Raw genomic sequence first — 21,006 nt, forward strand, 5'->3', positions numbered from 1 at the left:
GTTGCATGCCCACGTACACTTTCGGGTGTGTGTCAGCGCATGTGGGTTCGTGTATGTGTGCCTGTGCGTTCGGCCCCCTGAGCATGGCCCTTTCCCGGGGATCTTGTGTGTCTGTGCAGTGTGTGTGAGTTTGCATGCGCACGTGAGTGTGTGGCAAGGGTGCATGCCTGTGGTCCGAAGACCATGTGTCTTGGTGTGTTTCGAGAGTATGTGTTTGCAGGCGCATGGGTGTGTGTGTTTGGGAGGCCACATGTGTGCATCAGTGTGTAGGGGCCCAGGGTGTTTATGTGCTGCATTTCCATGTTTGCATGCCCACGTATGTGTTAATGTGTGTGTCCAAGTGCGCATGCTTGTGTGCCATAGCACTTGTGAGTTGGTGTGTGTTGCGTGTTTCCACACAGATGGCTTGTCTGTTTGTGTGTGTCTGTGTGTGCGCGTGCGCGTGTGGGCCCACATGCACATACCTTTGTGCGGGCACCGTGTGTTTATATTTAATGGGAATGCGTGTTTGCATGCGACACATGGGTGTATGTGTGTGGCCAAGTGTGCGTTTCTGTGTGTCGGGGATGTTTTGTACCTCCATGTGTTGTGTGAGTGTGTGTATCTTTCATGTACACATCTGTGTGTGTTCCTGGCAAGTGTGCATGTCTGTGTACTGGAGACCAAATATTTTGGGTGTCTGTTTCCTGAGGGTGTCTTTGGCCATGCGTGGGTTGGTCTGTGTTTGGGCGGTCAATGTGCATGCCTGTGTGCGGGGACCGTGTGTGTGTTGCATGGTGTTTGTGTTTCCCAGTGCACGTGAACGTGTGTGTGCAGGCGAGTAGAAATTCGCCTGGCTGTCTGTGCTATTCCATGGGCATATTGCGTGTGTGTGTGTTTTCAGGCGTACCTGGGCGTGCGACTTTCACAGGGGTCCGTATGTATGGAAGCGTTCCAGAGACCTTCCGTGTGAGCGTTGAGTGTAAGTGTCATTGGTGGCACAAGGGTGTCTGTTGTGTGTGTATTTGCAGGCTTTGGGTGATTGTGTGTGTGTGAGTGTGTGTGTGTGTGCGCGCGCACGTGGGAGAGAGAGAGAGAGCGGTGCCGTCCGCATGGGTTTGTGTTTATGTGCGTGCATGCGGCCCTCTTCATTCCCGTGTGTCGAGCCCGGGAATGTGTGTGTGTGTTTGTGTGTGTTGTGTGCGTGTGTTTGCATGACCTCGTGAGTGTGTGTTGCATGTCTCTGTGTGTTTGCAGGCACGTGTGAGTATGAGGGTGTGTGGCCACTGGCCCATGCCTGTGTGTCGAGTCCGTATGCGTCTGTGTCGTGTGTCCAAGCATTTGCACGTGCACACGTGTGTATGAGAGTGTGTGTAGGCCCCGGTCAGCGAAGGAGAGGGCCTGTGGGATTGCTAGCTCTGCCGATGATGGAGAAAGGGGCAAGAGGCCGAGGGCAGCCACGTCCCTCCGGACACACAGGCCTCGTGTGCATTCCGTGGTTCTTCAGTGGTCCGTCTCCCGTGTCGATGCACAGACGCAAAGGGGCCAAGCCAAGGGGGGCGGGATGGGATTTGGCAGGCGGTTGTGAGGCACACCACCCATCTGTGCTGATTGAACACATGGTTCCAGGTGTGGGAATTAGCTAGGGGTTTCACCCTCTTCCCAGGCCACACACCTCTTGTGGTGTGGCCTCTCTCACCTTCCCTCCCCGGCAAGGGCTAGGCCAGACGTCTGTCATTGCACGAATGTCACACGGGAGTGGGAGTGGACGTGGACAGCATCCACATGACGGGCGAACGGATGCAAACCACGGTCCGAAGACTGTGGGGGCGCATATTAAATCCAGTCTGGTGGAAATACGTGGAGACCCGGTCGGGGACTCTACCTGTATACACGTGCACGGTTCTCCTGACTGAGACGGGGGCAGGGGGGCGTGTAAGAAGCCCCTTTTGTCGGTGATGCCTGTAGAGACAGGCTGGCCTTGGCACCGACCAAAAGCCCCATGCCATTTTTCAGGCTTCAAACCACACTTGGGCATCTCTCACCTCATTTGTGGGCCAGCTCTGGGTATGTGATGGCCCAGCTTGCCGATCCACTCACGGTCTGACCCGGCTGGCCCAGAGCACGTAAGGCTAGGGAGGATGCGTTCCCCTCTGTAGGCCAGACGAGCTGGCAACCCCTTACCGGGGCATTCGTGCCTTTGGCAGCATGCAACATTAGACGCTCCGTCTGTGGGGTAGGGGGCCGGGCGTTCGTGCTGCCGGTCGCCTGGGTCCCGTCCTCAGCTGCTTGCCGCCTGGCTTTCCAATGAGTGGGCACTGAGTTCACTGTGCCGGCGGACAGCATCCACCTGCCGCCCTCTCCACAGGGTTGGGTCAGACTTCCTCTTCAGGGAGGGGCGTCTGGGTCACCTTTCCTGTATGCTCTTGGCCCCAGGAAAGGTATGTTTCCCTCTGTCCTCCCTTATAAACACACTCGTTCTCTGTGTGAGTGTGTGAGCTGTGTTCGTGTGCGCAGCCGGCTTGGCACCCTTTCGAGGGTCACCGGCGTGGCTGCCGGTCCCAGAGCGGGAGAGGGCTTTGATTTCCTGGGAGAGGAGCTGCTCCGAGATGCAGCTGCATCTTCTGTCCGGAATTCTTTAGGTACCAGAGGCCGTGTGCCCACAGGGGTCAGAGAAATTGCGCCGGGAGACAGAGTCAGACAGGAGGACGGCGAGGAGAGCGTGAGGAAAGGACAGTCGGACTGGTGGAGTGAATGCTCTTCGTCGCTTTCCTCCTGGCCAGCAGAGGGCATGCACGGGGACAAAATGTAGCGGCATATTTCCCGGAGGCGGCAGAGGGGTTCGGGGCCTCTGTGTCCTGGAAACGCACTATGAATACTCCAGGGTCTGGGCTGACCATTTCCACGCACACTGGAGCAGGCTTCCCGTGGTGCACACAGTATCCTGGGTCTTAGAGGAGTCTATTCGGGAAGGTTGAGGGACAGCCTCGCCTTGTCGGTACAAAATCCAGGCAGAGCACGCACCTGACGAGGCCGTGGGAGGCGCGGGCAGGGGGGGTGGGGTGGCGGTTGTGTTGGGGGGTGGCGTAGGGGTGGGAGGGGGGTTCGGTCGGGCTGGGAGCTCGAGGCCACCGCGGAGGAGGCACGCAGGCAGGCTCTCTGGCGGGCTGGCAGGCTCCGGTGGGATGAGGGGCGGGGCCGCCAGCGGGCACGCCCACCGCCCTGCCCAAGCTTAGAGCCAAGGGCCTGGCTGAGTCCTGGGCGTGCTTCCGGGACTCCATCCCGCCAAGGCCGCATGCGTGGCCCGGCCACATCTGCCTCTTGCACACCTCGCCCCAGGCCCTTGTGTGCATGGGTCCCATTGTCCAGAGGCCTCCGGGAGGAGACTGCTCTCGGTCGCCGTCCCTGGGTGCCAGAGCTGCGCTTGGGGAGGAACCTGAGGAGGCCTGTGCTCACAACTCCAGCCCTTCCCTCCGCAGCTGCCCCGGCGACGCAGGGTGCGAGGGAATCCCGGACCCGCCTCAGTCGGGAAAGGGGCCGGTCACGTGGCGGCTGTCCCCGGAGATAGAGGCCCCTGGGGCGCGCCGGGGGCGCTGAAGTCCCTCGGTGTGGGGATGGCCGGCATGGCTGTTCGGGAAGGGGAGGAGCGATGGGAGGGAGAGGGTGCCATCCTGGCGGTGGAGCTGGTCTTATGGTGGGTGCTGAACCTTGCCGTGTTGGAGGGCGAGGACGGAGACGGCGAGGAGGCCACGGAGGACCCGGAGGAGGTAGAGGAGGCAAGGGCAGTTTAGGAGTCGGAGGAGTAGAGAGAGAGGGGGACGGTGAGGAAGAGGAGGGTGAGGAGGAGGAGGAGGAGGAGGAGAGGCTGACAAGGCTGTGGAGGAAGAGGGCGAGGAGGCTGTAGAGGCTGAGCAGGAGCAGGGCGAGGAGGAGGAGGATGTGGACAGGGAGGAGGGGGAGGCTGAGCATGCTGAGAAGGAGGAGGCTGAGGTGGTTAAGCAGGAGCCAAGGGAGGAGGAGAAGCCCGAGGAAGAGGAGGAGGTGGAGGGGCCTGAAGAGGCTGAGCAAGAGGAGGGGGAGGAACAGGCTGAGGAGCAGGCTGTTGCGGAAGAGGCTGAGGTGGAGGAGGCTAAGGAGGAGCTTGTTGGAGAGGAGGTGGCTGAGGCAGAGGAGGCTGGGGAGTGCGAGGAGCCTGAGGAGGGAGAGGAGGCTGAAGGGGCTGAGGAGGAGGCTGAGCACGAGGACCAGAGGGAGGAGGGCCAGAAGGAGGAAGAAGGGGCGCAGGAGATGCAGGAGAAGCAGAAAGGAGAAGAACAGCCAGAGGGGCTGCGGGGTCCGATCCCGTCCTCGCTCGAGGCTCTAGAGGCCCTGCAGTCAGAGCTGGAGTGCGTTAAGAAACAAACCAGCAGGTCCTACTCCGGGCTCAGGCTCAGGTGTTGTCGGAGGCGGCAGCGTCCCCTGGAACACCAAAGCGCCCTTATGCGGTGCATCCCTGGCTTCTGGGCCAAGGCTGTAGCCTTGACGCTGTCATGGAGGGACCCCGATGTGGCCGGGCTAGAGCAAGGAGTACCGAAGGGAGGGGGCCGTTGAGTATCAATATACATCTGGAGGTGAACCCCCCACCCCCAGCCCCACCCCAACTCCCCGGGTTCCGGTGGCCACGCCCATGCCCTGGTGATCCGGACAGCCTGGACATCCCCGCCCTGGGTGGGGGTGGGGGCTGGGGGCCTCTGGCTGCCCTTGATGTCACACGAGGCTCTCGAAGTCCAGTGGAGGTGTAGGACCAGAGAGCCAGCTTTCAATTAGGCATTAGGAGTCGCAGCAGGGCGTCTTCCCACAAAACAGGTCCAGCTTAAGCTCAGGTTCCCCTCGGGGTAACGTGGCAGGCGGAGGTTGTGAGTGCCCACCTGCTCAGCCTGAGGCAGGAAGGTGTGCTTGTCCGGAGATGAGCTGGTTGTGTCTGGCTGTCAGCAGAGGAGGATGAGCTGCGGAGGTGGGCCTGGGGCGGGAGGGGTTGTCTCTGAGGATTCTCAGCCCCCTGTGTGAGTGCTGAGACCTGCAGTATCCCGTGAGGGGGCCCGGGGGCATTGAGGCAGTCCGTGTGGACGGAGTATGACCCGGGGGAGCAGAGGGGAAGCAGTGCCCAGCTGCTGTCCAGACTTGCACTGTAGTTCTAGCACTTTCATCTCCAGCCCTCGGAGGGTCCTTGACTTACAGCAGTTTGTGAAACACCCACAGATGGCAGCCGTGATCAGGAAGCAAGATCACGCCCTCCTTGGCTACATGACGGATTTGAAGGTCTGTACAGCCGCCTTAGCCGGGAGCGCGGGACGGGAGAGGGGAGCATGCCGAAGGGATCCATCCCCAAAGTCAGGACGGGGAGGTTCGGCTCGACAGAGGTTTCACCCCCGTCTCCCCCAATCTGCCACCCGGGAGGTGGAGGAGCTCAGGGTTCCCCATGATTGCCGCAAGGTCCTGCTCTTCTTTGGCCAGAACCCCTACTTCCAGAATGTAGTCGTGTGAAGGAGTGTGTCCTCAGGGCTGTGGTTAAGAAGCCGCCGCCAGGATGGGCGGTCGCAGGTCCAGGAGGGAGGGCCAAACACGATTCCATACCCTCCACCTTCTCCCAAACTCGTCTTCCGGCAGGGTATGGGCCGTCACATTCCACTCCCATCCAGCGGCACCAGGATTATGAACAGGAGGCCTACAGTCGCAGGCACCACAACACCAGTCCTAACTTCTTCAACTGGTTCTCTGAGCACAGCTTTGCCGGGTCTAGCTGGATAGCTGAGGTGGGGCCCTGCGACAAACAGCGGGAAGGACCCCGCTGGGTTCGGCGGCAGCTTAGGATGGGCCTCTGAACCCTGCCCCGTTTCCCCTGCCGGATCATCATGGACGACCTGTGGCCCAACCCCTGCAGTACTACGTGAGGAAGAAGGCCCCAGGAGAGGGAACCGAGAGGAGGACAGGTGAGGTGCTCGGGGTGTGGGTGCCAAATTGTGCACCATGGTGCCCGTGGGACCTGGCTCCACCAATGGAGACACTGAGGCTCTGAGGAACTCTCCGCCGCAGGGACCCTGAGTCCAAAGGGCATCACCGTGCGACAGGAAGACTGGATAAGTGCATTGCCAAACGGCTTCTGCCTGGCGAAGCTTGAGGCAGGCGGGGCCAGGCAGTCTCCATGAGCCGAGCTGGAGAGTCAAAGCCAGCTGCACTTGTGGGAATTGTCATTCCGAGTCCATAAACACCACCCACAGCTCTCCTAACACCGCCTTACACGTGGGCCCACCGGAGCTACCTCCCGCCACGCTTGGCACAGATGTCTGGGTATCCAGGCACCAAGGCTCACCCCGCCGCCCCGTCACCTGTCTGTGTGGGTCTGGACACCACAGTTGACCCCTTCATTTCCATAGGCAGCTCCATTCCCCCCGCCCCCAGCCGCGCCGAGTGCACTGGCCAGCGTGCACAAATTAGTTGAATACGTGGGTGGAGGAAAGGTAAGGCGATCACAGTCAGCAGCAGGGAGTGGCATGGGAGAGTGACCGCGGATCCCGCAGAGGGCCTTCAAACCCTGAAGCAACCTATGGCCCGGAGAGTGTACCCAGGTGTCTCCTCCCTTGTGCCGGTGTGTATGTGTGTCTGTCTGCGTGTCCGTGTGTCTGTCCCTCCCAGGGAGCGTCATGAATTTGAGATGAATAGGAGGGAGCATCGCACTTGACCGAAGCCAGTCCACAAGCTTGAGGTGGAGCCGAAAGGTCTGGCCGGTCCATCTGCGCGGGAAGTAACTGAAGTCCTGTGCCGGGGCGAAACATCGGCAGATTGAGGCGCCAGGAACCCTGGAAAAATATTAAAAGGTTGAAAAACAAAGTCAAATGTCCGTGTATGTGTGTGTGGGTGAGCGTGTGTGTGCCTGTGTGTGTGTGTGTGTGTGCGCGCGCGCGCCCGGGGTCGCTCGCGTGCGTGCGCTCCTCTTTGAGGCAGGGGTCGGGGGATTGCCTGAGCACATCGGCCTCGTGTGGGTGTTTGACTTCTCTGCCTGGGCATCGCCAGCCCATGGAATGGCTTGGTCTGTATGCTTGCCCAGAGGGCTAGGGCACACACGCACGGGGACTGCATCCCAGGGGCCAGAGGTCCTTCCCTTGGGGTGCGGGGGCGCTGAGCAGGGAGAGGAAATGGGACCAAGGCCAGCTCCCTGGGGCTCATCTCTTCCCTGGGGAAATGAAGACGTTCAAGGAAAGGAGCGATGAGCCGGGGCCGACCGGGTGCAGGACCCACGTTCGCTGGATGGAGAAAACAGTCGTCCAGGGATGCTCCCTGGTGGGTGTCCTCAGACATCCACTGCACACGCCACGGGGGAGTTGGGGGAGAACCCAGGTTCATCACTCCGTTGAACCCAGCGCCGGTGCTCTTCATGCCTTGGAACGCACACAGGCTCTTGCTGACACGGTTGGACTCTCAGGACCAGCCACAGTAATAGCGAGGGTGGGTCAGGGCATATGGAGGGACGGTGGGAGAGGCGACAGAGGGAGGTGGGAAGGTAGGAAGACGACATTCATTCAGGCGCCGGGCGAGGCTCTCGTTTGTGGGGAACACCGACACACACACACACACAGACACTCTCAGATGCACAAGCAGGTGCACAATCACACCCCCACACACTCATTCAGGCACTCCCACACACTGACACACACACTCACTCTCAGGCACCCCCCACATACACACTCCTTCCGTCACTCACCGCCCCTGACAAACGCCCACTCAGTCCTCACGCAGGCACACTCTCACTCACTGACGCATCCAAAGGCTTCTTCACTCACATGTCTTGACACTCACACACTGACGCACGCATGCTTCCCCAGGATCCTAGCCCCCTATTTCCCTAGGGCCAGGGTGCAGAGAGAGGGGAGGGACAGGGTTTGACGGTTGCTAAGTGCAAGGGCCGGGCCAACCTCGCGTGTGCTCTCTGTCCCATGATGACTCTGGGGCCGATATCCCTTAGCCTTCTGTGCGTAGGTCCATGGAAAGACCCGCAGCATAGAGAGTAGGTGTCGCAAGCCGCACCTGGGAGGCGGTGAGGTGAGCCCCTGGGGTGCTCCTCCCCCAGGCAGGCATCTGCTGGCTTGGGACGCCTGGGCCTAGGGATGCTGGCAGAGGACTGAATCTGCTGCCAGCACAGTGGGGAGATGTCAGCGTTCGCCCCATGACACTCTTCTCCATCCCCAGCTAAGAGGGCTGCACGGGCAGTAGCCCCGACCCTGATAGGGCGATACTAACCTTCCTGTCCCCGACCGCGGCCCTCCCCGTGGGGCTCCCCGCTCCACAACTTCCGGGAATTGCGGCGGCTCTTTCCCGGAGGAGCGTTCGGCAGGCAAACTGCAAGGATGCTTCTTGTCCCTTTCATTATGCAGGACCGATCGCCTGTCCGGCGTCAGCCTGTGGAATTGATGATCTGTAGGATCTAGCCTTGCCCCTTAGAGAGTGGGCGGAGGCCCCTGAGGCTCTAGGAGGGAGGCTTGGCTCTCTCCGGCTGCAGGGGAGATCGGTCTTCTCAGCTTCCTTTTTTATAGGATTTTACTGTTTTATTTGAGAGAGAGAGAATGAGAGAGAGCACAAGAGCGAAGAGGGTCAGAGGGAGAAGCAGACTCCCCGCTGAGCAGGGACCCCCCCCCTGACGTGGGTCTCGATCGAGGACTCCAGGATCATGACACGAACCTAAGGCAGCGGCTTAACCAACTGAGCCACCGAAGGGCCCTTCCTTTCAGCTGCTTGGTCTGGTAATGCCGGTGTACCCGCCTGTTGGCCCCTGGCTCTGCTTGCGCGGCTCAGAAGAAAGTGTGACTTCATAATCCGCAGCGGGAGCAGGTCAGATCCCATGTTGGCGCATGGTCTGAAGGGGTCCTAGCCTGGGCCATTTCGGGGGACCGCAGGGTAGTCCTCTACGCATGTGCCGTTTGGTAGGGACTGGCAGAGGATGTAAAGCTCGGGGAAAGAGGTGGGCACAGGGTCCCCCACTCGGAGCATCTCGCACCAGCGCTCGCGTAAAGGCGTGATGTTGGGGCACGGCCCGGAGAGAAGGGTGAGGCGAGGTTTGGGGGGGAAGCTTTGGGAGATCAGGGAGCCCCAGATGTCAGGACTCAATTGGACGCTGAGGCCTTCGGGGCCAGGGTCCCCAACAGGAAAGCAGGGTGCCGGGACAGCTTAGACAAACCCACGCAGAATTCCCGTGTGAACGCTCAGACAAGACCACGATGGCATTCTGTCTGGCAGCCTCTGCAGGGGGGGACCTTTGCAGGACGACCCAAAACAAAGCCACTAACCATGAAATATCGGTCGCTGTCACAACCTGAGGCACTTAGTCTCCAGATGTCAGCCCACAAGACCCATCAGCACCGGAGACGTGGGCGTGTTCCAAATCCTGACTGGCACACCTTGGCGAGTAATCCACAGGGGGCGCAATCTCAACGTCCGGGAAAGAGCTCAAAAGAACCCCCAAGTCTGAATGGGAACCCGGGAACACTCTCGGGGAGCTTTGTCCTCCGGCTGAATAAAACTTTCCCTGCTGCCCAGCGCTCTTCGTCTGGTCTGCCTCTTCCTTCCTCGAAGCGGCGCGGCCAAGAGCCTGGGCACTCAGAGAAGAAAACTCCTGTACCCCAGAGTGCTTTACCGCATCTACATTGCACGCACCTTCGTCGGGGCTCTCCCCACACCCAGTTGAGTGAACACCTTAGCCTGGCGGGACCCGGGTCTGTCGATACCAGGGACATGGTTGGCGAAAGGCGCCCGGGGCCTGCGCCTGGCTGTCTCTCATGAATCCACGGAAGGGCACACTCCAGCTTCCAAGATACAGGTCTGTGCGTGCTCAGCAGAGGTACGCACACGGATGCCTCCTTGGACGCATTTGCCTTTGGGGCCCCATAGGCAACGCGGAGGATTTCCATAGGCAAAACCTGCTCTGGTGTTGGTTATGGTGTACTTTAGGGGGATGCCTTATTTCAGGCTAGCAGCTTGACTTAGCGGAATCACGGACACGCCTCCTTTCGGCCGGCCGGACCCTCCTTAGCAGAGAGCCCCGGCTGCCAGCTCCATTCCACGCCCAGCCCCCCCCTCCGAGCCACGGGCTCACCCTCCCACTCCTGCACCTTCTGTCTGGTGAAAATTTTCTGAGTCATTGGTGCCGAACATGGCCTGCACGTTATACTACTTTTTTCTCTGAACATATCGAACCTATCACATACTGCCTTCTGGCCTCCATGCATCCGAAGGGGAGGCTGGCTCTTCCTCTCCCTGAGGATCCCCAGTGTGTGGTGCGTCAGTCCCACCTCTGTAGACTGCCGAGAGATGTGTCTTTGCCCAGTGACCTGGGCGTCTCTTCGGCGCGTGTCTTCCGCTAGGCGCACATAGTGCTCCTTGGATGGGCAGAGTCAGGGTTGTCGGGCAACTTCCAAACCCTGTCACGTTAGGTCTTCGTGGAACTGCTACGTGAGTAACTCTGCCCCACCTCTCTCTGACGTTCCCGAGTCGTACATGTCAGTCGTGGGCATGAGGGTTTCCCGCAGACCTCTGTGGAGCCCTTCACTTCATTTCTTTGAGGTTTAACTCTCCACCGAACCCCGCATGACCGAGTGGGATCTGTCTGAAGGTCCACGGGTGCTTTCAGATCTCCTCTTGACGTCCAAGAGGGAATGTTTGCTGTCAGCCTGTGGGCTTGGCAATGTACAGATTTCAGCCTCCGTCCAGACTCCGCCCGTCCTCGCTCCCTCTCTCCCTCCCCCGCCCACCCTGTCCCCAGGCCTGCCTCCTCCTCTGCCCTCCTCTCTCCCTCGCATCCCCACCTCTCCCTCTCTGTTCCTCTCCCTCTGTCCACCCTCCCTCTTCCTCTCCTTCTCCGCGCCGCTCCCGCTCTTCCCCCGCTCCCTGTCCGGCCCCCCGCCCCCCAGGCTTCTCGATCTCCATGATGCGTTGTTTTGGGTGCACTATTTACTCAGGACGCTCCTCTAGTGTCCTGGGCATGTATACAAGACCAAATTCAGTTTGGACTGTAGCAGTAAACCCACAGACTGGGTTGAGTCAGGGACAGTCTCAGATAATTGTGCTTCTCCCCTGCAGACGGCCGGGCGTTGTCATCCCTGCAAAGTCCCTGGTTTGCGTTGACCAGTAGAGTTTGAAACGCTGACGCCCTACCATCCAGAACCCTGCACGTCACCCCAAGCGTGTTCCTCCTGCCTCCTTCGGTTCAAAACCACCCCTCCCGTCACGGGCGGCCCGACACTTTCCTCTTCTGTACCTGAGGCCCTCCCACGATACGACACCAACGCCTCATCCTTGCCGTCACCCACTGGGCCTTCCTGGCACCCAAGGCGCCCTACATCCTCCATATTCCGGTACGCCTCCCTGCAGGGACCGGCATGGAGTGCGGGAGTGTCGAGAATGGCCTTGTGGGTAGCTGAGAATGGGCAGGGTGTGCCGCCAATGCTCACTTTGCCATCCCCTCCCCGACTGGCACTCCACTCAGGGACAGACAGACCAAGGAAGAACTTGCAGCAGAGCTGGGGCCGCCAAGACAGCCACAGCTCTTCAGCAAGGCGGATTAAAGCTGTCTCCGTGGACCATTATGCTGGAGATCGGACATCCCTGGCAGTTATGGTGAGGCGGGAAGAAAGACCCAGGAAAAGGGAACGCGGAGGTCAGACAAGGAGGGAGAAAGCAAAGAGGAAGGGCCAGGCAGAGGTAAGTACGGTGGGAACCAATCCTACCAGTGGCTTTGACGAAAGAACACCCCCAGAGTTACCGTTTTTTCTTTCTTGAGATTTTATTTATTCATTTTACAGAGATGAGACACAGCGAGAGAAGAAACACAAGCAGGGGGAGTGGGAGAGGGAGAAGCAAGCTCCCCGCTGAGCACGGAGCCCTATGCGGGGCTCCATCCCAGGACCCTGGGATCATGACCTGAGCCAAACGCAGAAGCTTAAAGACTGAGCCACCCAGGCCCCCGGCAGAGTTACTCTTTAGGCTACCTGGCCCGCCCATTAGCATGCCATAGAGTCCCAATCCCGGAACTGACTGGGGCTGTGCCAGTGGTTGTGTGAGCAGGGAGGTGGCCTCGGACCTTGGCTCCTTGCTCATGCCAGGCCAATGATCTGTGTGCGGTTCCTCTCTTTCTAGGAGAGGCGGGTCGTTGGGGCGGGGACGAGCCTGCGTGCTGGATCCTCCTGGGCCGCCTCCTGGCTCCCTCCCGCACCGGGCGGCGAAAGGGGTGGAAGCCTTGTGGACAGCCATGTGGCAGTGGTTGGAGCACCAGCTAATGAGTGCAGGGCTTCCCCCGGTGTGACTAAGAAGGGGCCGGGTGAGGTTCCCGGGCGGCGGGGGCCACCCTATTGAGCGGCTGGCTGTGAATTTCCCGGTGCCAGCAGCGTGTTCCCAGTGGAACGGATGAGAGTGTGAACACGAGGTTTGTGGTACGAGGGAACTCCCGGGAATGGCCTGGTAGGTGTCAGCGAAGAAAATGCCACGGTCCAGGCCCGGACGCCACCCCTGAGGAGATGAAGCAGAGGGCGGGCTCCCGGGAGGGGCGGGGCGGGGCTGGTTGCGGCCACGCCCACCGCCGTGCCGCTGGTTGGACCACGCGGGCGGCTCAGCATCCTGGGCGTGAGGGGTTGAGGGGGGTGGTAACATCCCGCCAAGGGCACATGCGTGCCGGGGGCGCCACCCCCACGCCACCCAGCCGCCACGAGTCCCCAGGCTTTTGTGCGCATGCGTCCGCCAGGCCCCCATTCTCCGGTAGGAGCCCGCCTCGAAGCGTGGGCGCCAGAGCTTCAACTGCTCGGCGGTTGCCGGCGCCGCGTGCTCGCCCCCCCAGCTCCTACCTTCCGCGGCTGTCGCGGTTGGGGTCCAAGGCCCCATGGAGAGCGAGGCGCCGTCCGGGGACGACGGGGCTGCTCCGGAATCCTTGACCAGCTTAGTCCGCGGAGGGGCCGGTGACGACTCGGGGGCCGGTGGGGAGGCAGGCGCCCGGGCCGAGGCGGGGGCGCCGCAGGCCCTAGGCTGGGGGGGCATAGTGGTAGAGGCTGCGCTGGAGGCTGAAAACCGGCAGCGCAGAGGCGAGGCCGCCCCGGGGGAGGAGTTGGTGTTGGTGGCGGAGGATATCATGGCGGTGATGGAGGTCGTGGCCGTGGAAGACGGGGAGGTGACTCAAGCAGAACAGGACGAGGAGCTGCAGGAGCTGCCGCAGGAAGAGCCAGCCGGGGCCCCGCTGGCCGCGCTGGAGGTTGTGCAGTTAGCGCTCAGCTCTCTGGATGCCCAAGCTACCAGGGCCTATGTGCGGCACAAGCTCAGGGTGAATCAGAAGCGGAGTTCTCACCTGGCTCGCCGGAGGGCCATCATCCAGTGCATCCCTGGCTTCTGGGCCCAGGCCGTATCCTTCCTCCGGCTGGTGGGGTTTGGCTGCTGTGCAGGAGCACCGGGGGGAGGGCAGCAGCAGAACCACGGCCACGGCCATGGGCGCTGAGGGGAAGGGTTCCAACCCCCTTCCCCGGGTGGGAGTGGGCCCACGGTCCCGATAATGCACAGCAGAAGGAGGCGGATCGGGGCGCGCGTGAGAACGCAGGGGCTAAGACCTGTCCAGACCGTGTGTGATCAGAAGCTGCAGGCGGAAGCTTTGGGGCTGCAGCTCTCCCAGCAGGCTTGCGGGGTTCAGGGAACACGGGTCAACAGCCTTCGACAAGTAGTGTAGCCCAAATCCCACTTGGCTCAGAAAACCTATTGGAAGGAAACCGTTGTTGGGACATGGGGCAAACGGGGAGGCTGCCCGAACCCCTTCCCTGTCCTTCAGACCCTGCGTGGTTTTCCAAAGAGTTCAGGGCAGACCCACCATCTCGTCCGCACGCGGGTTGCCAAGCCAGTCAGTGGGCCGCCTCGCTTCGGCAGACCGCGTAACCTCAGACACGGCGCAGCGGCGGTGCTGCAAACCTGTCTCCACCAGCCCCACACAGCCAGGCCGAGGCCCCAGGCTCAGGCGCCTACATGCACCTTTCCTCCCTGCCAGGCTCTCCCCCTCTGTGTCCTCGCTCGCCCCCTCGCTCTGTCCTCTGTGCCCTCCCCCTGTGTCCGTTCCTCCCGGTGTGGGGTCTCTGTGTCCCTGTCTCTCTTTTGCTTTCCCTCCCGCCCCCATCTACTCCTTTCCCTCCCTCACTCGCTGACTCTGCCAGGACCAGCCTTTGGGCCGTGGGTGTGCAGCCGTGCTCCACGTGAGCCGAGCGGCCCCCTCCTGGGCGCAGGAGGCCCCTCAAAGTTACCAGACCTCAGGCAAACACACAAGCAAAGAAGACGTGAGCGTGGGAGGGAGCACATCCAGGCATCCAAAGAAGTGACCGCCTGCAGGCCACACGCACAGGCCAGGGGCCCGTGGGAAGGGAGAGCATTCAGGCCCTTGGCCTTCCCCTGTTGTCGGGTGCCGGCAGCCTCTGAGGTGCTGGAATCCAAGGCACTCCCCAGGGTTGAGCAGGTGGGAAGATAGGGCAGGAGATGAGGACGTTGGGAGCCCGGCCGTGCCTGGTGATTCTGCACATGCACTGTCCGGGTCTCTTGCTCTCAGCCGGCAAGGGCTGGGTCGCTCCTGGCTCTCGTACCGTAGCAAGGGCTGCCGAGACTCCTTGACCCAAAGCAGATCCTGAATCACCCCAAGATATCAGCCGTGACGGGTGACCAGGGCAGAGACGTGCTCAGCTTCATGACCAAGTTGGAGGTCAGTCCTGGGAGACGGAGGCTGGGGGAGGTCCGGTGGGAGTGGGCTTTGAGCAGGAATGGGCCCGGCATAGTGGTTAGGAGCGGCAGCCAGGCAAGCAGCCCCGGATACGTAGAGGACACGTTCCCACGTGCCCTCCTCTTCCTCCGGCGGGGTAGGTGGAGGAATTGTGCCGTCCTAAGTACCGCTGCAGGTTGATGTTTTTCTTTGAGAACAACCCCTACTTCCAGAACAAAGTGATCATTAAGGAGTATCACCTTAGCATTGCCGGTAAGAGTGGGCTTGAGCTTCGAGGGTGCTGGGGTCGGGCAGGGGGCCCTTGGGAGCGGAAGGGGAGGTAGGCGGGGGGGGGGCCCGGGGGGGGGCAGGGCCGGGACCCTGCCTGGGAGGGAGAGAGGCGGGGAGGTTGAGAGGGAGAGAGGCCGAGAGGGATTGGTTGCTAGGCCGTTGAGAGGCTTTCCTAAATTTTCCATTCCTGCAGGATATCGGGCGTCTCATTCCACTCCAGTGCAGTGGTTCTGGGACAATGCACATGGAGCTGCCAGGCGCAGGCACGAAACCACCAGCCTTAACTTCTTCAACTGGTTGTGTGATCCCTGCTCCCCAGGGTCTGACGGCATCGCCGAGGTGGGGACTCTGCGGCCTTCGTCCGCCGGGGTGATGCCTGGGCCCCGGTGCTTGGGAACGGGGCCCGGGCTCCTTGCTCAGCTAGTCTGTTTCCCCACCAGGTCATCATCGAAGACCTGTGGTCCAATCCCCTGCAGTACTACCGGAGGCAGGAAGGCAGCCGAAGAGAATGAACTGAGAAGAGGGCCTGTCGGTGAGAAGCCGGGGGCGCTGGGTCCTGACTTGTGTGTGTGGCAGGTGCCGGGACACAGGCTGGTTGGCGGTGGGGACACTGAGGCCAGGGGAGCCTTGGCCCCAGCTCACCCAGAGAGCGGTTGGCAGGGTGAGAGGGGAACCTCGGGGAACTCAGGGTCCCCATCCAGGCAGGTGCGCCCATGCGGGCACGTTCAGGGACCCCAGGATGGCAGCTGGAATGTCCCAGGTCACTCTGGAGAAGGAAGACTTCTCCACCCCGTTTCTCTGAACCCTCACCTGTGCCCGTCGACCCCCTCTCAGGCCTTCTGCCGTTCGTTCATTTGGGGATGTCCTGTGTGTCTTTACGAGTGGGGCTGCCTCCTTCCATTCCCGCTCCTGTGCCCAGAATCCCAACTTCCCTCCGCGGTCCCGACCACCCCATGGCCTCGCACAGCCACACGGCCATTCTAGGGAATGGCACTGGGCCTTGAGCAGGAGGCTCGTGAGGCTCTAGCTGAGTTGGAAGAGGGATCCCACGAGGACAGAGGACACCCTCAACACCGCCTCGGCTATCCTTGGTATTATGCAATTTCACGAATCCCTGACGTGTGTGTGTGTGTGTGTGTGTGTGTGTGTGTGTGTGTGTCGTGTGCATGGCAGCTGTGTGGACGTGTGTGTGTGTGTGTGTGTGTGTGTGTGTGTGTGTCGTGTGCATGACAGCTGTGTGGACGTGTCCACTTCAGAGCATCAGAATCTTACCAACAAGAAATCGTCGAGGAGGCCACCACCGCTGTGAGAGATGTGTGGACGAATCTACGTGGTGCTCTGCCTGCACAGGTCACAGTTGTGAAAAGGACCACCAGTGCCCGCTCTGGAGAGTATCCAGCACCTATGTGGGGAAGGCGAGAGAGGCATAAACAAGTTAAGAAGTTCTTTGCGTCTGTGTGTGGGTTTGTATTGGAACCAGGATATGGGGAGGAGGCAGTCAGCCTAGTGGGACCCTCCACCCCATGGCCTGTGGGATTCCATGTGTGGCGGTGAAGTTCAACATGGGGGCAGGGCAGTGCAGGTCAGGGCTCGGCATGCGGACAGAGCACCCCCCATCCTAGGTAGGGTCTACGAGGACCTCGGACAAAGGCAGACCTCTCTTCATGGGAGCCTTGTCCTTTAGGGTAGGGCACACAGGCGGGGAAGGGTCCTGGCGAGCGGGACCCTCGTCGCCTGGTGGCTCCAGGCACCGCCTCATTGACACCGCTTGAGGAGCTTGGCCCAATAGCCTTGCTACCTGGAAGCGTGCCCCACATGCTGTGATCGGTTCCCATGCGTTCAACTGGTCAGGAGCACTGCAAAACCCACGTGTCCCGAGGAGAAGATGGAGGCATTTCCTTGTGCTCCCTGCAGACCCAAGCCCTCCTGCGCCGCACCACCTGCCCACAGGGGACAGTTCCAAGGACGTGTGACGGAAGGCAGGTTTGAGTGCTGGGCACTGTGGCTTTGTGAGTGGGTTGTGTGGGAGGGAGTTGAATGCCCACGTACACTTTCGGGTGTGTGTCAGCGCATGTGGGTTCGTGTATGTGTGCCTGTGCGTTCGGCCCCCTGAGCATGGCCCTTTCCCGGGGATCTTGTGTGTCTGTGCAGTGTGTGTGAGTTTGCATGCGCACGTGAGTGTGTGGCAAGGGTGCATGCCTGTGGTCCGAAGACCATGTGTCTTGGTGTGTTTCGAGAGTATGTGTTTGCAGGCGCATGGGTGTGTGTGTTTGGGAGGCCACGTGTGTGCATCAGTGTGTAGCGGCCCAGGGTGTTTATGTGCTGCATTTCCATGTTTGCATGCCCACGTATGTGTTAATGTGTGTGTCCAAGTGCGCATGCTTGTGTGCCATAGCACTTGTGAGTTGGTGTGTGTTGCGTGTTTCCACACAGATGGCTTGTCTGTTTGTGTGTGTGTGTCTGTGTGTGCGCGCGCGCGTGTGGGCCCACATGCACATACCTTTGTGCGGGCACCGTGTGTTTATATTTAATGGGAATGCGTGTTTGCATGCGACACATGGGTGTATGTGTGTGGCCAAGTGTGCGTTTCTGTGTGTCGGGGATGTTTTGTACCTCCATGTGTTGTGTGAGTGTGTGTATCTTTCATGTACACATCTGTGTGTGTTCCTGGCAAGTGTGCATGTCTGTGTACTGGAGACCAAATATTTTGGGTGTCTGTTTCCTGAGGGTGTCTTTGGCCATGCGTGGGTTGGTCTGTGTTTGGGCGGTCAATGTGCATGCCTGTGTGCGGGGACCGTGTGTGTGTTGCATGGTGTTTGTGTTTCCCAGTGCACGTGAACGTGTGTGTGCAGGCGAGTAGAAATTCGCCTGGCTGTCTGTGCTATTCCATGGGCATATTGCGTGTGTGTGTGTTTTCAGGCGTACCTGGGCGTGCGACTTTCACAGGGGTCCGTATGTATGGAAGCGTTCCAGAGACCTTCCGTGTGAGCGTTGAGTGTAAGTGTCATTGGTGGCACAAGGGTGTCTGTTGTGTGTGTATTTGCAGGCTTTGGGTGATTGTGTGTGTGTGAGTGTGTGTGTGTGTGCGCGCGCACGTGGGAGAGAGAGAGAGAGCGGTGCCGTCCGCATGGGTTTGTGTTTATGTGCGTGCATGCGGCCCTCTTCATTCCCGTGTGTCGAGCCCGGGAATGTGTGTGTGTGTGTGTGTGTGTGTCGTGTGCGTGTGTTTGCATGACCTCGTGAGTGTGTGTTGCATGTCTCTGTGTGTTTGCAGGCACGTGTGAGTATGAGGGTGTGTGGCCACTGGCCCATGCCTGTGTGTCGAGTCCGTATGCGTCTGTGTCGTGTGTCCAAGCATTTGCACGTGCACACGTGTGTATGAGAGTGTGTGTAGGCCCCGGTCAGCGAAGGAGAGGGCCTGTGGGATTGCTAGCTCTGCCGATGATGGAGAAAGGGGCAAGAGGCCGAGGGCAGCCACGTCCCTCCGGACACACAGGCCTCGTGTGCATTCCGTGGTTCTTCAGTGGTCCGTCTCCCGTGTCGATGCACAGACGCAAAGGGGCCAAGCCAAGGGGGGCGGGATGGGATTTGGCAGGCGGTTGTGAGGCACACCACCCATCTGTGCTGATTGAACACATGGTTCCAGGTGTGGGAATTAGCTAGGGGTTTCACCCTCTTCCCAGGCCACACACCTCTTGTGGTGTGGCCTCTCTCACCTTCCCTCCCCGGCAAGGGCTAGGCCAGACGTCTGTCATTGCACGAATGTCACACGGGAGTGGGAGTGGACGTGGACAGCATCCACATGACGGGCGAACGGATGCATACCACGGTCCGAAGACTGTGGGGGCGCATATTAAATCCAGTCTGGTGGAAATACGTGGAGACCCGGTCGGGGACTCTACCTGTATACACGTGCACGGTTCTCCTGACTGAGACGGGGGCAGGGGGGCGTGTAAGAAGCCCCTTTTGTCGGTGATGCCTGTAGAGACAGGCTGGCCTTGGCACCGACCAAAAGCCCCATGCCATTTTTCAGGCTTCAAACCACACTTGGGCATCTCTCACCTCATTTGTGGGCCAGCTCTGGGTATGTGATGGCCCAGCTTGCCGATCCACTCACGGTCTGACCCGGCTGGCCCAGAGCACGTAAGGCTAGGGAGGATGCGTTCCCCTCTGTAGGCCAGACGAGCTGGCAACCCCTTACCGGGGCATTCGTGCCTTTGGCAGCATGCAACATTAGACGCTCCGTCTGTGGGGTGGGGGGCCGGGCGTTCGTGCTGCCGGTCGCCTGGGTCCCGTCCTCAGCTGCTTGCCGCCTGGCTTTCCAATGAGTGGGCACTGAGTTCACTGTGCCGGCGGACAGCATCCACCTGCCGCCCTCTCCACAGGGTTGGGTCAGACTTCCTCTTCAGGGAGGGGCGTCTGGGTCACCTTTCCTGTATGCTCTTGGCCCCAGGAAAGGTATGTGTCCCTCTGTCCTCCCTTACAAACACACTCGTTCTCTGTGTGAGTGTGTGAGCTGTGTTTGTGTGTGCAGCCGGCTTGGCACCCTTTCGAGGGTTACCGGCGTGGCTGCCGGTCCCAGAGCGGGAGAGGGCTTTAATTTCCTGGGAGAGGAGCTGCTCCGAGATGCATCTGCATCTTCTGTCCGGAATTCTTTAGGTACCAGAGGCCGTGTGGCCACAGGGGTCAGAGAAATTGCGCCGGGAGACAGAGTCAGACAGGAGGCCGGCGAGGAGAGCGTGAGGAAAGGACAGTCGGACGGGTGGAGTGAATGCTCTTCGTCGCTTTCCTCCTGGCCAGCAGAGGGCATGCACGGGGACAAAATGTAGCGGCATATTTCCCGGAGGCGGCAGAGGGGTTCGGGGCCTCTGTGTCCTGGAAACGCACTATGAATACTCCAGGGTCTGGGCTGACCATTTCCACGCACACTGGAGCAGGCTTCCCGTGGTGCACACAGTATCCTGGGTCTTAGAGGAGTCTATTCGGGAAGGTTGAGGGACAGCCTCGCCTTGTCGGTACAAAATCCAGGCAGAGCACGCACCTGACGAGGCCGTGGGAGGCGCGGGCAGGGGGGGTGGGGTGGCGGTTGTGTTGGGGGGTGGCGTAGGGGTGGGAGGGGGGTTCGGTCGGGCTGGGAGCTCGAGGCCACCGCGGAGGAGGCACGCAGGCAGGCTCTCTGGCGGGCTGGCAGGCTCCGGTGGGATGAGGGGCGGGGCCGCCAGCGGGCACGCCCACCGCCCTGCCCAAGCTTAGAGCCAAGGGCCTGGCTGAGTCCTGGGCGTGCTTCCGGGACTCCATCCCGCCAAGGCCGCATGCGTGGCCCGGCCACATCTGCCTCTTGCACACCTCGCCCCAGGCCCTTGTGTGCATGGGTCCCATTGTCCAGAGGCCTCCGGGAGGAGACTGCTCTCGGTCGCCGTCCCTGGGTGCCAGAGCTGCGCTTGGGGAGGAACCTGAGGAGGCCTGTGCTCACAACTCCAGCCCTTCCCTCCGCAGCTGCCCCGGCGACGCAGGGTGCGAGGGAATCCCGGACCCGCCTCAGTCGGGAAAGGGGCCGGTCACGTGGCGGCTGTCCCCGGAGATAGAGGCCCCTGGGGCGCGCCGGGGGCGCTGAAGTCCCTCGGTGTGGGGATGGCGGGCATGGCTGTTCGGGAAGGGGAGGAGCGATGGGAGGGAGAGGGTGCCATCCTGGCGGTGGAGCTGGTCTTATGGTGGGTGCTGAACCTTGCCGTGTTGGAGGGCGAGGACGGAGACGGCGAGGAGGCCACGGAGGACCCGGAGGAGGTAGAGGAGGCAAGGGCAGTTTAGGAGTCGGAGGAGTAGAGAGAGAGGGGGACGGTGAGGAAGAGGAGGGTGAGGAGGAGGAGGAGGAGGAGGAGAGGCTGACAAGGCTGTGGAGGAAGAGGGCGAGGAGGCTGTAGAGGCTGAGCAGGAGCAGGGCGAGGAGGAGGAGGATGTGGACAGGGAGGAGGAGGAGGCTGAGCATGCTGAGAAGGAGG

The 21,006-nt window shown here is 60.8% G+C and overlaps 1 protein-coding gene and 2 long non-coding RNA genes across 3 annotated transcripts; all 3 read left to right on the plus strand.

The window, feature by feature from the left end:
• The first annotated feature begins 5,753 nt into the window (after positions 1–5,753).
• LOC148161297 (uncharacterized) lies at positions 5,754–6,846 on the plus strand. The gene is made up of 2 exons (XR_015767680.1): positions 5,754–5,948; positions 6,652–6,846. It is a non-coding gene; the product is annotated as an uncharacterized LOC148161297 (long non-coding RNA).
• Positions 6,847–11,544: 4,698 nt separating this feature from the next.
• On the plus strand, positions 11,545–14,274 carry LOC148161298 (testis-specific Y-encoded protein 1-like). Its single transcript, XM_088020834.1, has 2 exons — positions 11,545–11,706; positions 11,808–14,274. The coding sequence occupies exon 2, from the start codon at positions 12,878–12,880 to the stop codon at positions 13,481–13,483; it is 606 nt and encodes a 201-aa protein (XP_087876960.1). The 5' UTR covers positions 11,545–11,706; positions 11,808–12,877; the 3' UTR covers positions 13,484–14,274.
• Positions 14,275–15,222: 948 nt separating this feature from the next.
• LOC148161299 (uncharacterized) lies at positions 15,223–16,369 on the plus strand. Its single transcript, XR_015767688.1, has 3 exons — positions 15,223–15,346; positions 15,448–15,539; positions 16,241–16,369. It is a non-coding gene; the product is annotated as an uncharacterized LOC148161299 (long non-coding RNA).
• Positions 16,370–21,006: the final 4,637 nt, after the last annotated feature.

Source organism: Eumetopias jubatus, unplaced genomic scaffold (assembly GCF_037043125.1).
Source record: "Eumetopias jubatus isolate StellerSeaLion01/CBP00866 unplaced genomic scaffold, mEumJub1_p1.0 scaffold_258, whole genome shotgun sequence".
Lineage (NCBI taxonomy): Eukaryota > Metazoa > Chordata > Mammalia > Carnivora > Otariidae > Eumetopias > Eumetopias jubatus.

Coding starts and splice junctions, on each gene's coding strand:
- LOC148161298 (XM_088020834.1), top strand. CDS start 12,878: ATGGAGAGCGAGGCGCCGTCCGGGGACGACGGGGCTGCTCCGGAATCC.